This window comes from Ananas comosus, linkage group 3 (genome assembly GCF_001540865.1).
Source record: "Ananas comosus cultivar F153 linkage group 3, ASM154086v1, whole genome shotgun sequence".
NCBI classification, from domain to species: domain Eukaryota; kingdom Viridiplantae; phylum Streptophyta; class Magnoliopsida; order Poales; family Bromeliaceae; genus Ananas; species Ananas comosus.
In genome coordinates this window covers 10355653-10379384 of record NC_033623.1, presented here as the reverse complement: position 1 = coordinate 10379384, position 23732 = coordinate 10355653, and the positions used below count along the sequence as shown (strand labels likewise).

Here is a 23732-nt window from a genome sequence, read left to right as displayed (position 1 = left end):
CCCACTTCACCTCACCTAATTTGAATGGGTAAAATGTGTGTGCAATCCCTCTACTATCCTGAATATGACTACTTGGTCCCTATGCATATTTTTATATGCATAGTTTTTTTAATTTAATCACTTTGGTTTCTAAACTTTAACATATGTTACACTTAAATAAGCTAAAAGGTATGAGCCTCATTTGACATTGATGCTAGTTTCTTTTATTTTTTAAATACTGATTCCACTACCAGAAAAAAAAAATTTTATTGTCGTAATTTGTTAGTTTATAATATATTCTGACAAGTAATAGATAAAAATTTATTTTTAAAAAATTTTAAAAGCAAAAAAGAGTTGCTTCAAAATGTTTTTATTATCAGATAAACGTCTTCAAAATTTAGTTGGGGCCTGAAATTGCCGTTTTACCCAAAAAAAAAAAAAAAAAAAAAAAAAGAAATTTTTTAGGACCTAAAATGTCAGGTGAAAATTATAATGGCTAAGGTACAACATGATGATAGTCCAGGGACCACTCATAAATTTTACCCAATCAATTTGAAATCCTCAGCTCGTTCCACTAATCCTTCTCTCCGATTATTTTTCAAACAGTAGTTGGTGTGGTCCAAAAACACACTCCGTCTCTCTCTCTTCCTCGGCTCTCGCACCCTTCAAAGAAGCATTGTTGTTTTTCCTCTCTCTCTCTCTCTCTCTTTTTTCTTTTTCTTTTTTTATTTTTTGTGTTTTTGGTTTCTATATATAAATACTATATATCACCTAATCCACACCTTTTGGTCCTCTATACCTTCCCCCTCTCCCCGAATCTCTCTCCCTTTTCCTTGTGGATTTGAAAACCCCAGAAAAAAAAAAAAAAGAAAAGAAAAAATGGGCCTTTGTTTTAGCAAGAAGAAGAAGAGCCCTCCTCCTCCTAATTCACCTTCTTCTTCTAAACCCATTGCTGTTGAGAAGAAGATAGACGATAAGAAGAAGAAGCAGCAGCAGCAGCAGCAGCAGCAGGAGATGAAACCCACCACAATCCCATCATCCAAATCACTTTCAGGAAAAGCCGCAGCCACAGTTGCCGCGGCGGCGGAGAAGAAGCCGCCGGTGTTCGTGATCACGCAGAGCATCAAAAACTCGCCATCGGCGGCGACGGCGGCAGCTGCTGAAGAGAAAGAGAAGAAGAAGAAGACGAACCAGCCGGAAGCTGAGCGCAACTGCAGCACTATTTCGGCGACCGCCGCGGCCGACGAAGCGCCGCCGGTCGCGGTCCGGACTTCGAGCTGCTCGAAAGAGGAAGTCGACGCGATCTTGATCCAGTGCGGCCGCCTCAGCCGCAGCTCCTCCGGGAAATTGCCGTCGGCCGACACCGCCGGACACAGGCGGTATTCGGGGTCGAAGCGGAGCTTCGACTTCGACCACGAGAAGAAATTAGGGCCGGAGGAATTGGATGACGCGGGGGAGCCGGACAAGCGCCTCTCGCGGCCCTCCCCGCGACGCCGAACCCCCGGAAGGGATCGGTCGGGCAGCCGGGAGAGAGCTACGGGGGGCGGCGGCGGCAGCGGCAGCAGACGGGTGAGCCGATCTCCGTCCCGCAGATCAGACTGCCCGGCTTCGTCTGCGTCGGCCGGGGAGAGGCCGAAGCAGCCTCAGCAGCAGCCGGCGAAGTTGGTGTCGGTCCCCGCGAGGGAAAAGGAAGCCGGCGTGAAAAGAGCCTCCCCTGTGAAGCCAAAGAGATGCGCGTCCCCGCGGTCGCAGTCTCCGGCGAATTCCGCCAGAATAGGAAACGAGAATGTGGGGCTCAATCGCGCGCCGCAGCTGCCGGCGCAGCCTCAGTCGCTGAGCCGGAGCTCGTCGCGCAAGGCGGAGCAATCGCCGTATCGGAGGAATCCGATGGCCGAGATTGACGAGAACTCCCTGAGAGCAAACAACTGCAAGGTGTCGAAATCCCCCCGAAAGGGGGATGATGGAGTGAGGAAGCTCAATCAAACAGAGTCCCAGGTAACAAACACATATCACTCTTCAATTGCTTTCCAATTCATGCTTTAAAAAAAAAATGAAGAAAAAATTCTGATCTGGTTCATTGTAGAAATCGAGCGAAAACAACACGGTTCCGCTGCGCAAATCGGAGATAGTCGAAGAAGCATTAGAGGTGAAAGGATCATCCAAGAGCAATGCCGAGGCCCACTCGACGACGAACGTAACTTTCGAGACCCTCAACCCAAGAGCGGTGACGCAGAACAGATCGTCGAGACGATCCTCGCGGGACTTTGATCAGAACCTCGGCTACACTTCTTTGCTGCTCGAAGACATACAGAATTACCACCACCATCACAACAACACCGCCTTCTCCCTCCCTGCTTGCGTGTCGAAGGCCTGCTCGATCCTCGAAGCCGTGGCCGACCTCAACTCGTCATCCTCCGAGAACGATAAGGGCTCTTTCAACGGCAGGTTCGGAAAGAGGGGTTCGGTGCCGAGGGAGCCGATTTTCGAGTCGGAGATCGTAGTGAAGGATGATTTGATGGAGCCGAGCCTTCACAAGTATGTGTCGGTGAGGGACTTGGGGGGAGGAGGAGGAGGAGGAGGGGAGATGGAGCCGCAAGAATCCGCGGGGAGCAACAGCTTCTTGTTGGGGCAGCCGTGGGCGGCTTCGTCGTGGGAGCCAAACTCGGTAGATTCGACCGATCAGTACTCGGCTTCGCAATCGATAAACGGAGAGGAGGAGGTGGAGCAAGAGAACAGAGTAAATGGCGGTGGTAGGAGATCGAGGGGAGGGTCGAATGGCAGTAACATCGTCGCGGTTAACACGGGCGGAAAGAAAAGAGAGATTGGTGGTGATCAGCAGCAGCAGCAGCGGCGGGTTTATCGCGGGGGTAGCAGTGTTAGTGCGTCGGCGAGTGCGAGGTCCGGGACGAGAGCTCTTTCGGTTCCTGGTACTGCTGCTGCTCAAAGCTCATAGCAGCAGAATATGATCTTAGATTTTTCTAGGATTTGGCATGCATGCATGTTTGTTTTGGTTCCACAGCAACAAAGTTTGTTGTTTACAAAAGACTCTCTCTGCTTTTCTTTTTTCTTTTTTTGTTTTGTTTCGTTTTGTTATTTTTTACCCTCCTCTATACATTGTTCAGATGTAGTCATGGTAATGACAGTGGCAATGTATACACCTTCCAATTTTCTTTATCTTGTGTTTGATATTCATTACTAGCAAAACAGCATCCTTTTGGACAGGTTTTCTTTTTTTGGGGAGAGTTTACTGTATCTAAAAACTGAAATAGTTTTTTTTTTAAAAAAAAACACTTTTTAAGCAGATGTACATCCAAAAAAGAGTATAAATCTTACACTCTATCTATGCAACAGTCAATTTTATCACTGTCGAGCTCTTTTTTAAAAAGGGACTAAAATTTTAAATGAATTATTTCAACCCTTAAATAGATGAGACGTAAGATATATATACCAGTTTCTAATATACAGCTAGTATTTTTCAAATTTTAATTGGAAGCAACCATTTGTTTTATAGTGTAAAGCTATTATGCTTGTCTGTAACTCAAAAAACACATTTTTAGTGGCCACACAACAAAATCAAAACAAAAAAGTAAAACTATACAGAACATATATGAACTTTGAATAATTTTGATTTGGCTACCTAACCTTCAAAATTTTAATTTTACTATTCAATCGTTCAATTTGTTTGATTTGAGTCAGTAAATAGCACTTTAATATCAAAATTTGAATGTTTTGTATATTTTTACAGATTTAAATAATATATTTCATATAATTCTCACAATTATAAATTTACTAAAATAATTGACTTAAATATTAAAGTTAAAGTGTTGCTGATCGACTCAAATCAAAAGATTAGAAGGTTGAATAATAAAATCAATATTTTGAAAATTTGGATAGCCGATTCAAAATAGTCTATAGTTCAGATAAGCTATATAGGTTTTTTAACAAAAAAAAGCCCAGAAGTGAAGATTGATGTTGTGGAATAATGTAATTGTTCTGATTACACTTCGCCCAAAATAAAAGAGAAGAGAGTCTAAAGCAGCAGAAACAAAACTCTTCAAACTCTTCAGTATGTACAAATCTTACCTGATTATTGCTCAAGTGAGAGGGGTAGAGAGCCAATTTGATTCAACGATCTGATCTGTAATTTTAAACTTGAATTCTAGAGAAATGAAGATCTTTGAGCTGTCAGAAGGATGCCAAAAGATGATGCCAGGATGGTTTGATTATTTGTCAGGTATAGTTACGAATGCACGGTTCACTCACCTGCCCGTGAATCCATAATCTGTCGGAATCAAAAATTTGCACATTGTCAATAACTAATGTATAATGATGCATTGTATGACAATTGACAACCTTTCCTTGCAGCAGGGGCGAGGGTTAGTTAACCGCAGTTCGTTCTGATATTACAGCTTAACATCTTCTTGATTGAGCTCTATCTTTACCTACACTCATAGTAGTACTCTTTTTGCTTTGGTTTTTAGTACAATATTTAGTTTACAAAAAAAGTTAATTTTTGCTGCTGCGAAAAGTAGAAATTTTTTTTAAAAAAATTACACAAGCACTAAGCCCTACGATAGGACCGGACCGAGGAAGTCTTTGGATTGTATGTTGCGTGATGAACAACCGATTAGACTGTCTTTATGCGGGGTGACTCTCTTCACATGGGCTGCGCCCAAACATTATGGGCTACAAATACCCTCTCGCGCCAAACCTTCTTCTAGAAATTTGAATAGCCGCTGGAGCCTATTCCATTCGCTCATTGTTCAGCTATTTGTTCCTTCCGTTCCCCGCTGAGCTGAGCCTCCTCTCCACCCACAAGCCAAGTTGAAGAAGATGAAGTTCAAAGCGTTCCTCACACAAGACGGTGTCCACCTCCTCGACAAGCGTGCGCAATAACAATCTCTCCCTCGCTCTCTCTATCTCTCTCTTTCCCCTCACACGCATTTCACCAAACACCTCATCTCCGTGTCCCTAAATATCCTCTCTAGGGTTTCTCCCTGCTCTGGACAAGGTGGGCCGGATCTGCCACGTCTATCTCACCCCCGACCACGCCATGTTCCTCCACAACTTCCTCGGCGGCGCCGCCGGGGGCGGCGGGGTCGAGTGCGTGGCCCAGTTCGACAAGGACCTACTCTTCCGCGACTACCGCATCGCGAGCGCCAACGCCGATCGGATCGCCTTCGCCGTCGACGTCCCGCTCCTCCACCGCGCCCTCCGCAGCGCCCTCACCATCCACGCCCAATCCCTCGCCGGACCTTCCGCCGCCGCCGCCGTCGACATACAGATCAAGCTCGTCAAGAAGCTCCCCGCGGGGTCGCGGTCCTCGGCGCCGTTCCTCACGTTCGAGACCAAGGGCGCCCGCTCCGCCGTCGTGCAGGACGTGCCCATCTCGAAGCCGCTCTCCCGCGCCGACGTCGCCGAGCTCCAGGCCTCGCTCGACGCCGCGCAGGATCTCCCTCAGGTGGTCATCTCGACCCCCAATCCTCTCATTTCTACAAAGTTTTGCGCAATCTTGTTTAAAAAATGGTTTTTTTCCTTAGTATAATTTTGTCCTAATGGTACACTAGCTACTGATCTACAATTGGTTCACTTGCAATTTCAACATACTTGGTTAATCTCTACTTTAGCTGACGATCTACAATCGCATTTCATTTAGTTGTAATTTTGGCTTGTTCTTACTTTTATGTTTCTATTTGCAGACTCTGGTACAAGTGCCTGATCTGTCCCAGCTACAGAGCCTGGTGGACCGGCTCAAGAACGTGGGCGACCTCCTCACGGTCTCCATCACGCAGTACGGTGATCTCCATTTACAGGTCTCCACCACCCTCATCACCGTCGGGTCGGAGTTCCGGAAGCTCAGAGTCCTCGGTGCGCATGGTATATAACTCACCAACTGTTCGACGCTGATCCCTTTCTTCACTGCAAAGCAGCCATCTTTTTGATAAATTTGTTTCTCTCAGCTGAACCACCGGTCGGAGACCAAAACTTGAGTGCCCGGACACGTACGGAGATGGCGATTCAGAGGGGTGAGGCGCTCTCTGTGGTTCGTGAATCTCTCTCTCAAAGCTTTATTATTTCTTTTCTTGTCATTGCTAGCTGCTGATGTTCATCTGATTAGTCATGGAATCCTGTATGAGTTAAAGGCTGAAAGCCAATGTTGCAATGGTAAAAGAAACATAGATACATCAAGATTTCGTAGAAAGTTCAGTGATCGATAACAAGAATAATTCGGGGGGCCTAATTTGCATGGTGGAAGGTTTGAGAAGCTAATAATAAGAATTGTACGACTAATGTAAAACAATAACATGCACTAAGAAAACAAAAATTGAGAAGCAATGAAGTTCTTCATCTGTACTAACTTGCAAAGCACTCCGAACTATCGCGATTATTTAGTAGCTCTTTTGTGTGTTTTTTCACCCTGCACACATTATATAGGTGAAATCTTTAGCTGGCTAAAATTCATGAACTTCTTGTAACTTCCTTTTAAATTTGGTAGTATTACAGCAAATGCTACAAATCTAATCATGGTTTTTTTTTTTACATCTTCCTTTGCTTAAAGCAGCAAGTGAGCATGAAGCACTTAGCGAAGAGTTTGCAGTGTCATTTGGCCAAGCCAGATTGTGCCTTCTATGGTGTGTTCTCCTGATGCTCCCCCCTCTTTCATCTCAATTCTCAATTGCCATGTTTGATTATAAGTATAGTTAACTATTCCTATGCTGAAAATATTTTGTAATTGTTGGTGTTGTATAGGTATTGCTCCACATGGTGCTTGCTTAACAGTGATATTCCAGTTCTTCATTCCTGGGACGCGCCTCACTGATAAATCCATCAGCTTCTACTGTAGACTCCCCGTCCTCGACCCGGGCTCCAGCTAGATAATATCAGTTACTCAGCTCCTACAAATAGTGTTTTCCTTAAATCACAGTTTTTTAGGTCTCTCTGTGCATAGTTTAAGTTGAGTTGTGAAGATTTCAGTTAATATAGTTGTGGCTAAGACTTTGTTCATGATTCCCTGGACTTTCAAGTTCATGGTTAGAGATTTCACAATTTTCTCAAACCAAACTGAAAATTATAAAACAAATCAGCACATTCTTAAAGAGGAATCGAGGCCCTAAACTTTATGTCACTTGAAGAGCAGTTATCAAGATGATCTAAAAAATGCTTCACTCTCATCTATTAACAGAACAAAAATTAAGAATATTAAAAGCCAAGGCAAAATTCTTGCACTTGTTGTAACATCAAACTTCCCTAAATGATACATTTAGAACAGGAGCACAAGCTACTCTTGGCTCTGCACCTAGACCCAATATTGTCTCGCATCGATCTGAAGCCTTGACCTTCCTTAACACCTGTCATGGGATAAGTTTGTTCAGTGAAAGTGCGGCTGCACCGAAAGATGAGGTGGCAGAGGCGGTGAAAGCGACTGAGAAGGAAAATGCAACTGTAGCGGCGGCATTGGTGCTGGAACTCCCTTGCCTTCGCTCTGCTCAGTAAAACCTCCCTGGATCTCCTTACATGGAAACCTCTGGTTCAGTGAGGAACTTTCTGGAACCGAACTGCAGTAATCAGATGCAGAAAATGGCAATCCGCTCCGCAAAGGCATGCCCCTCGGCCGGGCAAACCCTGATTCTAAGGGTTGGTTGGTCTTCACAGTTACTGCAAAGTTTGGTGGCTGATGAGGAGGCAAAGGTAGATAGCCGCTAAATGGTGCCTGTAGTGGCGGCGGCGGCTGTGGCAGCCCACTCTGATTGTCATTTTTTGGAGGTTGTGAATGCCCTTGAGGCAGATTAGCTTGAAATGCAGGTGGGTTCCACAGTAAATTAGGGTTTTGTCGTGGTTGATCACCAGATTGGTGGCAGCGAATACTGTCTCCGCAATCTGTGACAGGGGAATTTGAGCTGAGAGAAAAGCCGGACCTTAAAGGAGCACGTGCGGTGGAAGATTCTGAAAGTAGGTTTTGCTTTTGAATATCAGTTGATGAGGGTTGAGGAATGTTGAAAGCATCCGGCTCATTGCTCCGTTCTTTATTTATGTTGGTTTGGCCAAGATCGGAGTGTGTTTTGTGGACATGGGTCTCAAATTCTGTTCTGTCGAGGAAGGATTTGAGACAATGAGGAGCGGCACAAATGAACATCCCCTGCATCATCTTAATGCTTTGGACCTTCTGAATACGCTCATCGCAACTGAAGAGAAGTAAGAAGAGTCAAATAGCTAGGGCAAGAAACCAAGAATTTAGAAGACTTTAAAGACATTACTTATAAAAAAAAGAAAAGAAGAAAAAAAAGGCAAGGAACTATTGCTGATGTATATTAAAAACTTTTAGCAACACTTCAATTAGCATTTTCATACGGTTGACTCAGCTTGACTTCTTAAGCAATGCAGTGTTGAGGTATGCTATCAAGTTCTCTATTACAGATATTTTTTACTCTCAAGACTTAAATGCCCATCTTACTATCAAACTCAATCTGCTTTTGAGTTAACCTACTACTGCAACCTCAGTAACTGTAGCAAGTTTTCATGCTCAATTAACATTATATATAGAATAAAATATGATAAGCAGGCTATTAACCCAAAGTGTTTCAAAATAAATAAACACCTTTAAACAAGGATGGCCAAAAAGAGATACAGAACTCATTGAGAATCTTCTTACAATCAATAGTGAGAAACTCATATATCTTAAAAAAGATTACTGTGCAAGTTTCAAAGCAAAGAAGTAACAATATACCAACTATAACAACAACAACAAAACATACAATAGAAGCTACAAAGATGAAATATAATATTCTATGGTTAAGTGTTTAGGTATGACCCATTTAGTCGATCACATTTTTACAGGTTCAACTATGGCGTGCAGCGAAGGTAATATATAGAACATAAGCGAGATAGAGTTTAATAAAAGGCAAATATATTGAAATAAAAGAGACAAGCATGCCAGTTATCACATCAAGCAAGAAACAATTATACCAAGTAGTAATGTCATATAATCCCAATAAAATGCTACAAGGATGTATCATGTAATAAAGTATCTGATGAAGACATGTTATAGGCAATCTCCTACACTCCAGTGTTAAATTGCTTACTATGCTTTCTCATTACCTATGTAATTTATACGAGCCCAATTATTAGCATGTTAAATGCTCTGAGGGACGTCGGATGCATGGACAGATTTCTCAGCATAAATTTATTTAGAGTATAAAAAAGTTCGAAAAATAGCTTACAGAAAGCAGCTACAGCCACTCCTTGCGCAGGTCAAACAGAAAGCATGCTCGCAAGGAATCTGCGACGGACAAAAACAATAATAAGATACATGATAACTTACATGAATTACTAGATCAAACAGGTTAAATACAAACGAAAAATACAGCATAGTTTCAATATACTGAATGGTATAGAAGCCACACAAGATCCAACGAATTAGAAGCCACACAAGATCCAAAGTGACGGTACAGAAGCTGTATACTTGGTTGATCATGAAATAAATCATATTTTATAAGGAAAACGAAGGCAACTAGTTTGATTTAGTTCGGCGTGTCCAAAATTCTATTCAACAACTTTGATTTCACGAAATAAAAATGTTGCAGATTTTGCATCGCCCTACATGCTTACAGAGGGGGGCGAAAAATCAACAATTTCTCTTCAACATTTTTACTCTACCATGCATCTGAATTTAAACAAACAAACAAACAATAACACAAAAAGGGGAGCTCAAAGAAAGGAGAAATTATTGCATGCAACTTGATTTGTATATATATATTGTCTAGGGCTGTTATACTCGTATGCGTATAGACCTCTTTATACTTATAAGTTTTTGACCATTAGTTAAATAGTATAATTTAATAGGTGGAAATGATTAAAGAGATAAATCTAACGGCCGAAAACTTATAAGTACAAAGAAGCCTATGAGTCGTAAGAGTATAGTTGTTGGACTCTATATATATATACCGTACTTTCAAAAGTACGGGAGACGTAATATATATATATATATATAGAGTGAGACTACTATGCTATCGGAAGCATGGAGCCTTCCGTGCTTCCAGCTCGTTTTCGATGTTGCGACTTTTGAATCGTCGATCGGCTCCGTTAAACTTGATCTAGAGTATTTGGAGTACCTAGAAAATAAATTTTGTGATTTTTCGATATTATTTACCTAGTGATCGAATGAGCCTCAAACAACAATTTAATGCCGTAGTGAGTTCCGTTTGCAAGTTAACGGTTATAAATATCCAATACGTGTCGAAAATTTTGATAGAAAATCTTTATACTATAAAACAAATCAATTATCTTTGATTAATAAATTTTAATCATATTATTAACTTTTGTAAAATTTTTCATTTTCACCGTTGATTTTGAGCCCTTCGGGTTCACGATAGCGACAATGATATCGTAAAAATCATAAAAATTATTATTTCTAGGTATTCGAATACTCTAGATTCAAGTTTAACGGAGCGATGCGACGACTCGAAGTCCACAATATCGAATACGAGCTGAGAGCACGGAAGGCTTCGTGCTTCCGATAGCATATGTAGCTCCAGCTCTATTATATATATAATAGTAGCAGAGAGAGAGAGAGTAGAGAGAAGAGAGAGAGAAGAGAGAGAGAGAGTGCTTGATAATGCTATAGGAGCAGCGGAGCCCTCCGTACTCACTAAGCCTGTTTTTGATGATGGAGGCTTCGGAAGCGACAATCGGCTCGTTAGACTTAGATCTAGCATATTGAAGTATAGTAGATAAATAAATTTGGATTTTCGATATTATTTACATCTAGTGAACGAAAGGTTCAAAATCAACGGCTGAAAAATAAAAATCTCATATAAAAGTGTGATATACCAAATTTCAGATCCAAGATAGATTTGTTATAGATATGAAATAAATGAATCTTTCTATCCAAATTCTTATCTAATTTGGATGCTTCTAAAGTCTGTTCTGCAAACGGTATATATTAACTCATTAGAAATTGTTGATATATGAACCCTTTCGATGGCGATTAAGTCTAAATGATATCGAAAAATTACAAATTTATTTCTATATACTTCAATACGCCGTAGATCAAGTTAATGGAGCGATTGTCGATTCAGAACTCTCATCGACGAAACGGCTTATAGATATATATATATATAATAATAATATAATATATAATATAATATATATATATATATAATAGTGTAGAGCTACTATGCTATCGAAGCATAGAGGTCCAGATGCTTCGCAACTTTTTGACTTATTGATAAGATAAAAAATTAATATCGGTTGGGATGATTGCGGTCTCCTAGGATTGAGATCACCCCTAGGGTTGAGTGGTCCCCACAGATTAATAGTATTAATCTAAATGTTTAGAAATGATTGAAGGGGATGATCTAAGGGCTAAAAAACCGAAAGAGCCCAGATCCCTATGCTTCCGATAGCATAGTAGCGACTCATATATATATATATATAAATATATATAAATTAGGCTGGAATACCTATTAATAGTAAAACGCTCTTTTACTATCAGATTTTTAACCATTGGATAAAAAGTTGTAGGATTAGGATGATATTAGTCAGTTAGAGTTAAGTGGTCCCCTAGGTTGAGTGGGTCCCAACAGGGTTATATGTATTTAATCCAATGGTTAGAAATGATGAAAAGTAGTTGTCCAATGCTAAAAAACTGCAGCAACATGAGGCTATTTGCTACTAATAGTCCCCAGTCCAACTCTATATATATATATTACATATATGAATGTAATATATAAACTTAGTATAGGATATATATACATATATGTATATGTATATATATATACATATATGTATATGTATATATATATACATATATGTATATATATATATATATATATATACCAGTCTTCAAAACTCAATTCTAGAACCTAAACAGATATGCATGTATAGATACATATAACTTTAAAACCATAATCTTAACAATCCTTTTTTAGTATGCCAAATTGTAGATTCGTTAGCAGCGTCGATCTTTGCGATCGTATACGATGCATACAAGTGATGGTCGATCTCGCGCAAAGGTTTATCAGATTGAGGAGAATTCAAAGAATCGCAAGGGTGGGTGGTGGTGTTCTGGCATTACGAGGCGGCCGTAGATGGCGATGGGGAAGTCGCAGCGGACGCAGATGTGGACGCGCTCGCCGAGGAGGCGGCGGGACCGGCGGCCGACGGGTCCCGAGGCTCTTCGCGACGGGGAGGCCGGCCAGGACGAGGTGCTCCGGGCACGCCACCATCACCGCCGCCTCCTCCTCCGTCGCCGCCGCCGCCTCCGCCGGAGCCTTCGCCGCGCCGCCGCCCGGGTCGGCCGAGGGTTTAGGGTTTAGTCGAATTTGGAGCATTCTCTCTCTCTCTCTCTCTCTCTCTCTCTGGTAATTCCTCAAATGGAATAGTTTTTTGTTTTTTTTGTTGTGTCAAAGAGCAAATAGTTTTTAGAAATTTTGAACTATTTATCTCCTCTAACGGAGTAAGGTGTTTAGAACAATACCTCTGGTTTTAATATAAAATAAAATAAAATTTTCGATAACTTCTGTTGGCTAAATTGCACATGCCGTCCTCCAACTATGTGGCACGTGACGCTCTGGTCCTCCAATTTTGGCTCAATTTCTCTGAATTTGTAGTCTCACAATCTAATTTACGTGACGCTCTGGTCCTCCAATTTTGGCTCAATTTCTCTGAATTTGTAGTCTCACAATCTAATTTAGTTTAGTTGATTAAATATCTAGGCGTTATAAATATCTTGGTGATTCGATGAGTTCCAAAAAAATTACGATACAGACACGACATGAATACCATTAATAAATATATAATATTATTAATATAATAATATATATTTATTATTTATAAAATTTTAATTTTGCTAAAATATTGTTATATTAAGCCAATAATAATACATATTTATTATTTATAAAATATTAGTTTTGCTCAAATATTGTTGTATTTTTCATACGATTAAGCCAATAATCCCTTCTCAGTGGGAATCGAACTCATCACCTCTAGCTCTGATATGATAACTAACAATCCTCTCTCAGGAATCAAACTTGTGACTTCTGGCTCTAATACTACTTAATCGAACTTGTGGCTTCTGACTCTGATACCACTTATCGGATCGTTAGCACTAACCATTAATTTCAAAAACTCGAGCTATTAAAAATATGCAACTAATTCACTTAAAACGTACAGACACAGCGCCTGCGGATCTCGATTGTGACTTGATCCTAACAATCTCGCGCCACTTCGAAGATGACTTGGCCCAACCTAACCTCCTGCCATTTCGAACGTGACTTGATTCAACTTTGGCCCCCGCCACAAGGCAGAGTGCTGGTCCGTTTAAGCAAACAACATATACATAAAAGAAAAAAAAAAATTTAAATGGGATGCGTAATGGATCTATGTCGAACGCATGTCCATAGCGTGTCCACGTCGGACACGAATCTAATAAGGACACGTGTGTTCCATACGGACAGTTGAGGCTTCCGGAAGTGTCCCTAACACATAGCTAAATATTATTTTATTACAAATATATATTAATAATGCGATAATAATTAAGATGTGGCATTACTTTCACATTAACGGTGTATTAATATTTAATTAAAAAAATTGACTTTGAAAACTTGATTGTAATAATTTATAACATTTGAATAACATTTATAATAAACTAAAGTTTGAGTTTGAGGACCAAATATATAATTTGGCCTTATCGGTTTGTTTAAAGTTTTCAGATTGATGAGTCCTTTGATCTCATATCAGATATTTGTCTACACTCTCAATCATCATGTGGTAGTCATGTTTGACGAGTGAATCAAATCACTATATCTATACATTTTAAGTAGATTAGTTGTTTCATTCCTAACAATTTGAACTCTTAAAATTATGATTACTGCAAACCATCCAACACTAGGAATGCAAATGGATCCGGGTTGGTGGAGCTCCGCCCCAATCCGCTCTGAATGGGGTGGTAAGTGGGAACAAAAAATATAGAAAAATATAACCCGCCCCGAATCCGCCCCGATCCGCCAAGTAAATGGAGCGGGAGGCGGGAGACTCTTTTCTTCCTTCAATCTACTCCGATCCGTTAAAAATCCGCTCCCGTCCCGCTCCCGCCCCGAATGGAGCGGTAAGTGGGAGCCAAAAATAAAATGAAAAGTAACCCGCCCCGAATCCGCCCCGCCCAGATAAGAAATGGAGCGGGAGGTGGGGGAACTCTCCCGCCCCCGGATCCGCCTCGTTTGCATCCCTATCCAACACGAAGTTGTTTGTGCGGTATATTAATTTCACCTTGATATATGGATTGAATTTGTACTGCTTATTAATCATGATTTAATACATGAATTATTTAGTACTAGTGAAGGATTCGCGCATTCCGACGGAATGATTTCATAAAAATAAATAAATAACTAAATAAAGTAAAAAAAGAATCAAGAAGTTATATAAAAAAAAGCAACTGAAGAATAAGTAATTATTTCTGTAATAAAAATATAAGAATAAATTATAAGAAGACTAAAAAAATAAGAACAAAAATCATACGAATTTGTTATCTTGGCTATTAAAAAATAGTATTGATCAATGTGATAAAATTTTATATTTATTTATTATATTAACTATTAAAAATTAAAATTAATTTATGCGATAAAATTTTATACTTGATATAGACAAAAATAAAAAAAATGTTAAGAAAAAAAATAAAAAAATAAGAGCGAGAGAGAGAGTGTGTGAGAGAGTGAAAAAAAAAAAAGTGGGGCTCACCACCCCCCACTCTTTTTCTTTTTTTTTTTTGAGAGAGAGAGATAGGTAGCACGCTACCTGCTTTGTTTATTTTATTTAGAAACAAACTTAGCTGGAAATGTGAATTAACTAGGATTTAAACTTGGGTCTCAGGTACCAATTACTAAGCCCTTTGCCACTTGCTCTAGAGACGATCGGTGCCCACTCCTTTTTTATATTGTATAGATGGTTGTGTTGAATTCATACTGTATCCTAATGGCGCCTCTCTCTCTCTCTCTCTCTCATAGTTATGAGGAATCGAACAATTCTAATTTTACGTTTTGCCAATATACTCCTATATATAAAACAAAATAAAACTTAATTTGGTCTACATATAATAAATCGGACATTTTTATCTATTAACTTAAGTATTGGGATAGTTCTAATCTTCTATTTGCTCTCAATTTTTTGTTCACTTACCATAATTTTTAGTTGGTTCAGTGATCGTTTACTCATCGTCTTTAATATATGCGCGTTTGTATTATATATTAGTCACACCTGGTGTAAATTGGATTTGTATTATACATTAGATGCGAATTAATGTGTGAGTTTTGTGCAATTGAATTGAGTTCATGTCATGTGATAGTATCATCTAAAGCTTGTCACCTTTATTAAATACAAGATAAAATCCTAACATGTAAATAATGTCGAGGGAGCACATTTTTATCTATTTGTTTAAGTTTTTTAATCGATTTGAGACCTTAAACAAAGCTACCAGCATGTGTTATCCACATGAGATGCAAAATTAAACCTTGTATTTAATGTCAAAATTATTTCCATCTATTAACTTATGTTTTAGAATTGGTTAGAGTCTTTTAACATAAGGGACTAACATAAAATAGAAAAAAACAAAAGGTTAATCACATACGCGTTCCTGCAAATATGGTGAATTACAGATATATTCCTGCAAAGCTAAACTTTCATAATTTATTCTTGCAAAAGTCCTAATGTATTCAGATATGACTCTGCTGTTAGTTTTCGTTAGAAAAATTTTGTTAACCATAATTAAAATACTTAACAATGGTTAATTAATAAGTGAAATGATAATTTTACTACTTCTTCCTCTCCCTCTTCCTTTTCCTCTTCCTTCTTCTTTGTCGCCGGCGAGGGAGGAGATGTGGCGGCGAACTCTCTCTCTCTTCCTCTTCCCACTTCTTCTTCCTCTCTCTCTTCCTCTTCCTCTTCCTCTTTTCTCTTCTTCGTTGCCGGCGAACCCGACCCCGACCTCATCGAAGCGCCACCGACGCCGACCTCCACCGTCTCCTCTCCGCCGTATCTTCCGCTGCCGCCACCGCGCAATTCTTCCGCGCTTGGTGTTGCGCCGCCGCAGCCGCCTCCCGCCTCTCCTCCGCCGTCGGCGACCTCTCCAACCTCGCTGCGAAACCCCTCACCTCCGAGCTCCTCCAGCCTCCGCTGCCGCCTCCTTTTTCTTCTTCGTATCCTCCTCTTTTCCTCCTTTTTCTTCTTTGTCATCGTCGTCGATGATCCCTCGCCGCCGTCGTTCACTCCTGCGGCCCGAAGAGGAAGATGGAGTATTTTTAAAGGGACATATTTGTGAAGGTAAAAGTGTCATTTCACGAACATACTGTTAAAAAATTAACAGTTCTCTAACGGATCCTAACCAGAGGGACATATTTGAATACATTAGAACTTTTACAGAAACAAATTATGAAAGTGGAGCTTTGCAGGAATATATTTGTAATTCACCATATTTGCAGGGATGTGTATGCAATTAATTCGAAAAAAAACATATACTAATTTCTGTACGGTGGTGCTACACTATACTTATAACTAAGCTTTTATACAAACTAATAACACTTATTTTGGTTAGTACTTTTCACTCTTTCGGAGATGGAAGTTCCTAAACGAAAACGCTGATATAGAAGTTCAGGAAAAAAAAAAAAAAAAAAAAAAAAAAAAAAAAAAAAAAAAAAAAAAAAAAAAAAAAAAAAAAAAAAAAAAAAAAAAAAAAAAAAAAAAAAAAAAAAAAAAAAAAAAAAAAAAAAAAAAAAAAAAAAAAAAAAAAAAAAAAAAAAAAAAAAAAAAAAAAAAAAAAAAAAAAAAAAAAAAAAAAAAAAAAAAAAAAAAAAAAAAAAAAAAAAAAAAAAAAAAAAAAAAAAAAAAAAAAAAAAAAAAAAAAAAAAAAAAAAAAAAAAAAAAAAAAAAAAAAAAAAAAAAAAAAAAAAAAAAAAAAAAAAAAAAAAAAAAAAAAAAAAAAAAAAAAAAAAAAAAAAAAAAAAAAAAAAAAAAAAAAAAAAAAAAAAAAAAAAAAAAAAAAAAAAAAAAAAAAAAAAAAAAAAAAAAAAAAAAAAAAAAAAAAAAAAAAAAAAAAAAAAAAAAAAAAAAAAAAAAAAAAAAAAAAAACTGACATTGCCATCATCAAAAAATAAATAAATTAATAAATAAATCTTGACATAAATAGATTATTTTCATGTGATTTCAAAGAAATTGGCCCAAATTTGATCCCATCAATCACATTCACAGAATTTAATTCCGCCTTATTCCAACTCTTTAAATAGCAATCCTTCTTTTTTTAAAAAAAAAACCTCTTATCGTGTGATTACATATGCCAATAGTTTCGGACGCCCGAATTTGAAGAGAACCAGTTTAACTAATACTAAATTTAAATAACTTGGCGTGTGATTACATATGTCGATGGTTTCAGATGCCCGCATCTGAAGAGAACAAGTTTATCTGATACTAAATATCTTTGATTTCGATTATGAACATAAAAGATAAAAATCTAATAAGACAAAAAAATCTAATAATTTATAGTTACTTTTTAGTTTATAGTTGTTTTTCACTTTGAAAATTTAGATTTAAATATAATATGTCTTGAAATTTGACAACAGGAAAATGATTAGTTTCGGATTCTGATTTTCGAGTTCGGTTTCGTATTTTACTTTTTTTGGTGGGTTCAATTTTGGCTTTCGATTTCCAAAATCCGACAATTTCAATTTTGTGTTCAAATTTTGAATTCCATAGTTAGATTCGGATTCGAATTTTTTAAAAATCCAACTGCATCCGACCCGTTTACATTGCTATCCATAATGACCCAGTCCAGGACGTTAACTACTTCATTGAATAATACCATATCACATCTAGTAGATACTCTCTTTTAGTGAACCGGGACCCAGCATTTATTTACACACCATAAATTATTCCCTGCACTTGGTGTATGCATACATCTCAAACACCACGCTCCCCAAACTCCACAATACATCCTTCAAAATCAAAATCGAAGTTAGTTGGTGCGCTTAATTTTTCATAAAGATGATATCTAATGTATTGATCAAAATTTTTAAAAATATATAATATATTTTTGGTTGATCAAAATGCCTTTATTAATTTTTTTTTTCAAATATCTTCATATCTATAGAATTACTAATTTGATAATTTTAGAATAAATTTAAAAATTTTAAATAATAATTAAAAATTTCTTTTATATATATATATATATAATATTGATAATTTATATGATATGATTGAAATAATTTATTCACTGGTGCACGTATTTTAATTAGTATGCTATACAAGAATAGCAACATTTTGTGGGAGCTAAAAAAGCAATTATTTTTTTAAAGATTTTATTTTGGATTGCGGAAAGATTACGTTACGTGCGGTGAGAAAATATGATGAAAAATTGTCATATTTATTTTCGTACGTAATAATATTGCATTCCAATTACCATATATTTTTTATAGTTTCACGGAAAAACGTTGAAGTATATTTTTATGTATTTTTATCCAAATTTTATTTTATTTATTAGATAAAATAAATCTCAATACCAAACTAAGCGTAAGCCCCTCTCTCTCCTCCTCCAACGTCGTGGTAGTAATTATCCCACTTCCTTTATATCTCTTTCTTATTCATCGCTATTCTCCACCTTATTCTCGTTATCTACTCTCCTTATTCGATTCTCGTTGCGAATAAAGAAGCTCAATAATAAAGCTCTGTAATAAAGTTTATAGAGAGAGTGAGAAGAGAGAGAGAGAAACAAAACGCTCGTTTCGTAGAAGCACACTCCACACTAAACACTTTACACTTACACGTGAAGCCCCTCCAAGTGTCGTCCACGCTCGCGCGCTTACGCTGTGTGGTGTGGGGGGTAATTTCGCAGGATGGGTCCCTGTACTATGCAAATATTGTGACTTCGGTCCCTCTATTCTTCTTTCACGCAATGCTATCGTTACGCTCAGGAACGAAGCTAGGAATTAAGATTCGGAAGGGCTAAGATTTAGATTTGATATAAAAAAAAAAAATTCGACCTCGGATAGTAAAAAAAAAAATTTATCGGATTCATTGATCATCTATTGCTAGCAACAATAATAATAATCTGCTCAAAGAAGAGCAACACTGTAAGAGCTAAAAAAAGAGCTAAGGAGTTCGAAAAAAAACTGAAGCATAAGTTTTATTAAAAACAATTAATTTGGCCCCCTAAAATTAAAATTTATAATATTTTAAATTAATTTTTAATATAAAGGACTTTTATATAATTTTTAAAAGTTCAGAAAGACCATGGACACTGTGGGCTCCTTAATGGCTCCGTCCCTAGCTAAGCTCCAAACTAGAGTAAATATTTGACACCCATTTCATTCAAGATATTAATTTTTACTTATCACATTATTTTTTTTAAATTTTACTAAATTTTTTTTAAAATTTTTATGAACTCTAAAATAAGAGTGTAAGACCTATTTATTTTTTTGGCTATACAAGTAGAATTTTTCTCCTTTTCTGTAATGAAAATTGGTCTTTTTGAAATAGACCTCTTAACTATTTTTAACATCTTTTTTTCTTTTTTATTTGAGTTTTGGCACTTGGGTAATTAAGTTAAAATTTTGCTAAATTCGGCAACTCTGTTGGTTACGGACTATTAGTTAATCTAGTTTTATTGGTCAAAAAGTATTTAGAGTTATTATATCTGATTAATTCACTAATAAATTCAATGAAATCCTTCATTTATTTTTTCAAAATTAACTAATTTTAGTTAAAAATTTTGCTCATCTGTTTAATTACTAAAATTTATTTTAATCTTTTTTAACCCTAAGGGAGAGGATTACAATCCTTAGATGAGAATTGTAATCCCCACAATCCAACAAAGGATGTAGACTTAGCATTTCTCTATATATATTTTTATCAATATTTTTCACATAAATAGTTAAGCTCTTATAAATTTATACACATTAGTTTCTAACCATCCAAAACATTTTATTTTTTGGAAAATAATTATTTGATATTTTTATCTACAAACCGGCTAATATATTACCTTTAACAAAATGACTAATTCGTTCTACTTTATTTCAAGTAGAATTAAAAGTCTATTTTGTAATAAAAAACAAATTTTTAATGGTCCTGAGAGACTGAAGTGTAATATATACAAAAGTTTAGGACTAAATGCAAACCACAGTGATTTAGTAGCAATATCAGAATAGTACAAGGACTACCCATGCATTTTTACCATGTATATATATATATGATTGGGTCCTCTTCTTCTCCCTACTCTCTCTCTCTCTCTTCTCTCCTTACTATTTTTGGGCTCCATTAACTCCTAGGTAGGTTGGTGAGTGTGTTCTCACTTAGTACTTACTATAATCTTTACTAAAAATCCCATCTTTCCCCCAGAAAAAAACAGAGTACTCTTCTTCTTCTTCTTCTTCTTCTTATCCTTACTCTTCTTGTTCTGTTTATTTTTGCTGGGTTTGACCAGAAAAAGATTGGATTTTTTTTACAGTTGTGGGATAGTGTGCAGGAAATGGTGGAATAGTTGATTGGTATATTCGTGCGTTGGACGGGGTGTTGAAAGCGACTGCGAGAATACAAGTGGGATAAGAGGATGGATAGTGGAAAATTGGGAGGATACTCCAATCTCCAGTGCTTCTTAGATTGCACCACTCCCACTGTGGAGATCCAATTCCTCTCCAAGGTGATCTCTCTCTCTCTCTCTTCTTTGATTTTCTTTTTCTCTTTTATTTTTATAGTCAAGTTGTTTCTTTTCGTTTACGATTCTTTCAGCGTTTGGTTGCACGCAGTTGTTGTTGCACTACTACACGTGCAAGTGTGACTGCATGCAAATCCAAATTTATTGCTCGGATCGCTGGCGTTGCATCAGCGTCCAGCATTCGACTGTGCTGCAGTTGTAACTATTTGTATCCACATTTGGATCTAACTTCTTTTTTTTTTTGGTCATTTTTACTTTGACAGATTCACTCCTCAGACTAAATCAAACTACTATATATATATTTCTTTTGTGATTGATGATCTTTTTGGATAATGTGATAAGCATTGTGGTTGATGATCCTTTTCCATATCCATTTGTGTTGTTGTTGTTGTTGTTGTTGTTGTTGTCTACAATGTTCAATTCTTTAAGATTATTCTAGAACCTTTGATGGAAACTATAGTTGGTTTTCACAAATGGTCTATCTCTACTTTAATCCCCCTTTTCTTTCCTTTTTTTTTTAAAAAAAATATATTTCTGGATCACCATTATCCTTTCTGAAGCCACTTTCCCTTGTGATCTGGCCAGTGATCTTAACCTTTTTCAGCAAATGCTGTGTCCAAACATTAGAGGATAATACTCTTAGACAGAAGTTGTTTGTATTGCCTTTAAATGGATTCGAATTCGAACAAAAAAAAAAAAAAAATCAAAGTTCTTTTTGTTTGTGCAGCATTCCTTCTCTGCATGGCAAACTCCGGGGGCGGAAACCGTCAAGTATTTCAACCTTGGCGAGCTCTGGGACCAGTACTATGAGTGGAGTGCCTATGGCGCGGGGACGCGAGTTCGCCTTCCCGATGGGGAAACACTAGTCCAATACTATGTGCCATACCTTTCCGCGATCCAATTGTACACCAACAAACCTTTTACTCCATCTAGGTTTGTTCATACCGCCTTTCGAAGAGATAACATAAGCTTAAAGTAAATCAAGAGAAGCGAAAAGGCTAATTTGAACTGTCTCTGTTCATTTCGACAATAGGAGCCTTAACGGGGATCATCGCAATGAGTACGCGAAGCTATCGACCTCATGGAATGGGGGTGCATGGGATGCTAGGAAAAGCTTCGGGCACTTGTGCTTTGAGTTCTTTGAGGTTTGTTCGCCGTACGGAAGGGTACCTTTTGTGGACAAGGTATTTTGCATGGATCTTATTTCGATGGTGAAACTCTTTGCGTGTGTCGCTTACGTTGTACTTGTTTACATATTTTGCCCCTTTTGTTTCAAGTAGGTGTATGAGCTAGCTCATTACTTCTCGGGGTTGACATCTCTTACGAGCGCCGAGCTTTCGCCAGCGAGTTGGATGTCGGTTGCTTGGTATCTATGCTTGGCCTACCTTTTGCTTCTGCTTTAACTTGGTTAGCTGCGTAAGCGTATCCATGTTTGGAAAGGATATTATTATAAGGATCGGCGAATCTCGTGATCTATTGGTTGCTCTGATATCCATGCTGTCTTGTCCGGTTCTTCATGATTTAAGAAATCGTCGAATCGAGGAAACGACAAACGGAAACGACAAGCAGAAACGACAAACGAAAATGACAATTGAGTTTTTTTTGTCAAGTTATTTTGGACGTTTTCGATGATTCGTAACAGCTTTCGGCACGTGTTTGTGAACATTTAGAAGGATCTTTTATTTGATGAAGATCGCGAAATCTAGATCTTTGTATGACTTTTTTACTTTTCTTTGGATCTTTTCTTACTATTTTTCTCTTGTCAATTAGGTATCCGATCTATCAAATCCCCGCCAAGCGCAATGTGAAGGACTTGTCTACATGCTTCCTGACTTACCATACTATCTCTGCTTCATTTCAAGGTTCGCGAACGCTTTGCTCGTAACTATATTTTCTACTTAATACAGATTCTTCCTATATTTGGTTCTCGAAATCAACAAATCTTCTTGTCACTTTTTCCTATTTTCTCTTAATCGGACGTTTATGCAGTATATAGCTGAGAAGTAGAGTATCGAACTGCGACTGTAATGTGATACTTGTTCTCACATTAGTCTCCATAATTACTCAATTCTATGAGGAGCACTTATGAAGAAGACACTGCATGCTTATTTGTTATCACATTTTTTCTGGTTCTGCATGAGTTTCGATGATCTTAATTCATGGAATTTTTGACTACTTATTTTCAGTATCTGCGCTTTCATTATTACTTTCCTTTTGTATTAGTCTACGGTGAATTATGATACTATGTAGATATATATTTCCAGAAATTTACCAAAGACACTTTGTGTTATTCAGATGAGAAAGAGAGCGAAACAAAATCCGAGGAGAACTGGAACAATGTATCGCTCACTCCTTTCGGGCTTGCTACCTACAAACTTGAAGGGAGCCTCTGGATTAATCCTGAGACTGGCGACAGCGAAAAGATCGCATCTCTGTTTAGCGCTGCCGACTCCTGGCTCAAACAGCTCGGAGTCCACCATCATGACTTCAACTATTTCAGCACTCACTCCATCTGAAAACAATGCATGACAGTCTGACACCGGAACAAACTGCTTTGCTGCACCAGCAGCAGCGTCGTCGTTTAAGCTTCGAACTTGTGATATAATTTCGTTTTTCTGCTTAGCTTGAACTTTCTGAAGCCGGTGGCAATGAATAGGTGGGTAATTTAGTGCTTTCATAACAGTCGACTTTCGGCGGTTTGATTGAGGTTTCTGGGCTTGCAGGATGGTCTGAAAATTGCTAACATTTGGACATCATGTTAATTTGGTGAATGTTGTTGGGTTTGAGATGTTCTTTTCTCTGTTTCAGCAACCCTCCTAATTGCATTGCTTCTCTTAGCTATTTGAGCATAAGTTTTTGAGTTGTTGTACAGGGTGATGTTGAAACCCAGGTGAATTTGGGGCTCCATGTTCTCTTTACACCGGATATCGAAATTGGTTATCGAAGGATAACTTGTTCGATATGATAATTTTCTGGCGCGATTATAGAAAACGAGTTTGAGTTTGCTCATTGAATGATCATACATTTATGATTTGATAAGATAGTATATTTTATCTAATACGTT

The 23732-nt window shown here is 37.8% G+C and overlaps 3 protein-coding genes and 1 pseudogene across 4 annotated transcripts; 3 read left to right on the top strand and 1 right to left on the bottom strand.

Moving 5' to 3' along the window:
• On the top strand, positions 418 to 3210 carry LOC109707254 (uncharacterized protein At1g65710). The gene is made up of 2 exons (XM_020228400.1): positions 418 to 1974; positions 2063 to 3210. Exons 1-2 carry the CDS (start codon positions 859 to 861, stop codon positions 2930 to 2932), a joined length of 1986 nt encoding a protein of 661 aa, XP_020083989.1. The 5' UTR covers positions 418 to 858; the 3' UTR covers positions 2933 to 3210.
• LOC109707177 lies at positions 4622 to 6984 on the top strand. 2 transcript variants are annotated; one of them, XM_020228292.1, is made up of 6 exons: positions 4622 to 4864; positions 4968 to 5440; positions 5679 to 5856; positions 5940 to 6005; positions 6542 to 6611; positions 6730 to 6984. In XM_020228292.1, the coding sequence occupies exons 1-6, from the start codon at positions 4813 to 4815 to the stop codon at positions 6797 to 6799; spliced, it is 909 nt and encodes a 302-aa protein (XP_020083881.1). In that variant the 5' UTR covers positions 4622 to 4812; the 3' UTR covers positions 6800 to 6984. The 2 variants fall into 2 exon arrangements, with proteins under 2 accessions (XP_020083881.1, XP_020083880.1); XM_020228291.1 differs by having other exon boundaries at positions 4625 to 4864; positions 5940 to 6022.
• On the bottom strand, positions 7230 to 12308 carry LOC109707805 (annotated as a pseudogene).
• On the top strand, positions 20257 to 23421 carry LOC109708076. The gene is made up of 7 exons (XM_020229667.1): positions 20257 to 20363; positions 20462 to 20653; positions 21396 to 21601; positions 21702 to 21852; positions 21949 to 22034; positions 22439 to 22530; positions 22964 to 23421. Exons 2-7 carry the CDS (start codon positions 20564 to 20566, stop codon positions 23182 to 23184), a joined length of 846 nt encoding a protein of 281 aa, XP_020085256.1. The 5' UTR covers positions 20257 to 20363; positions 20462 to 20563; the 3' UTR covers positions 23185 to 23421.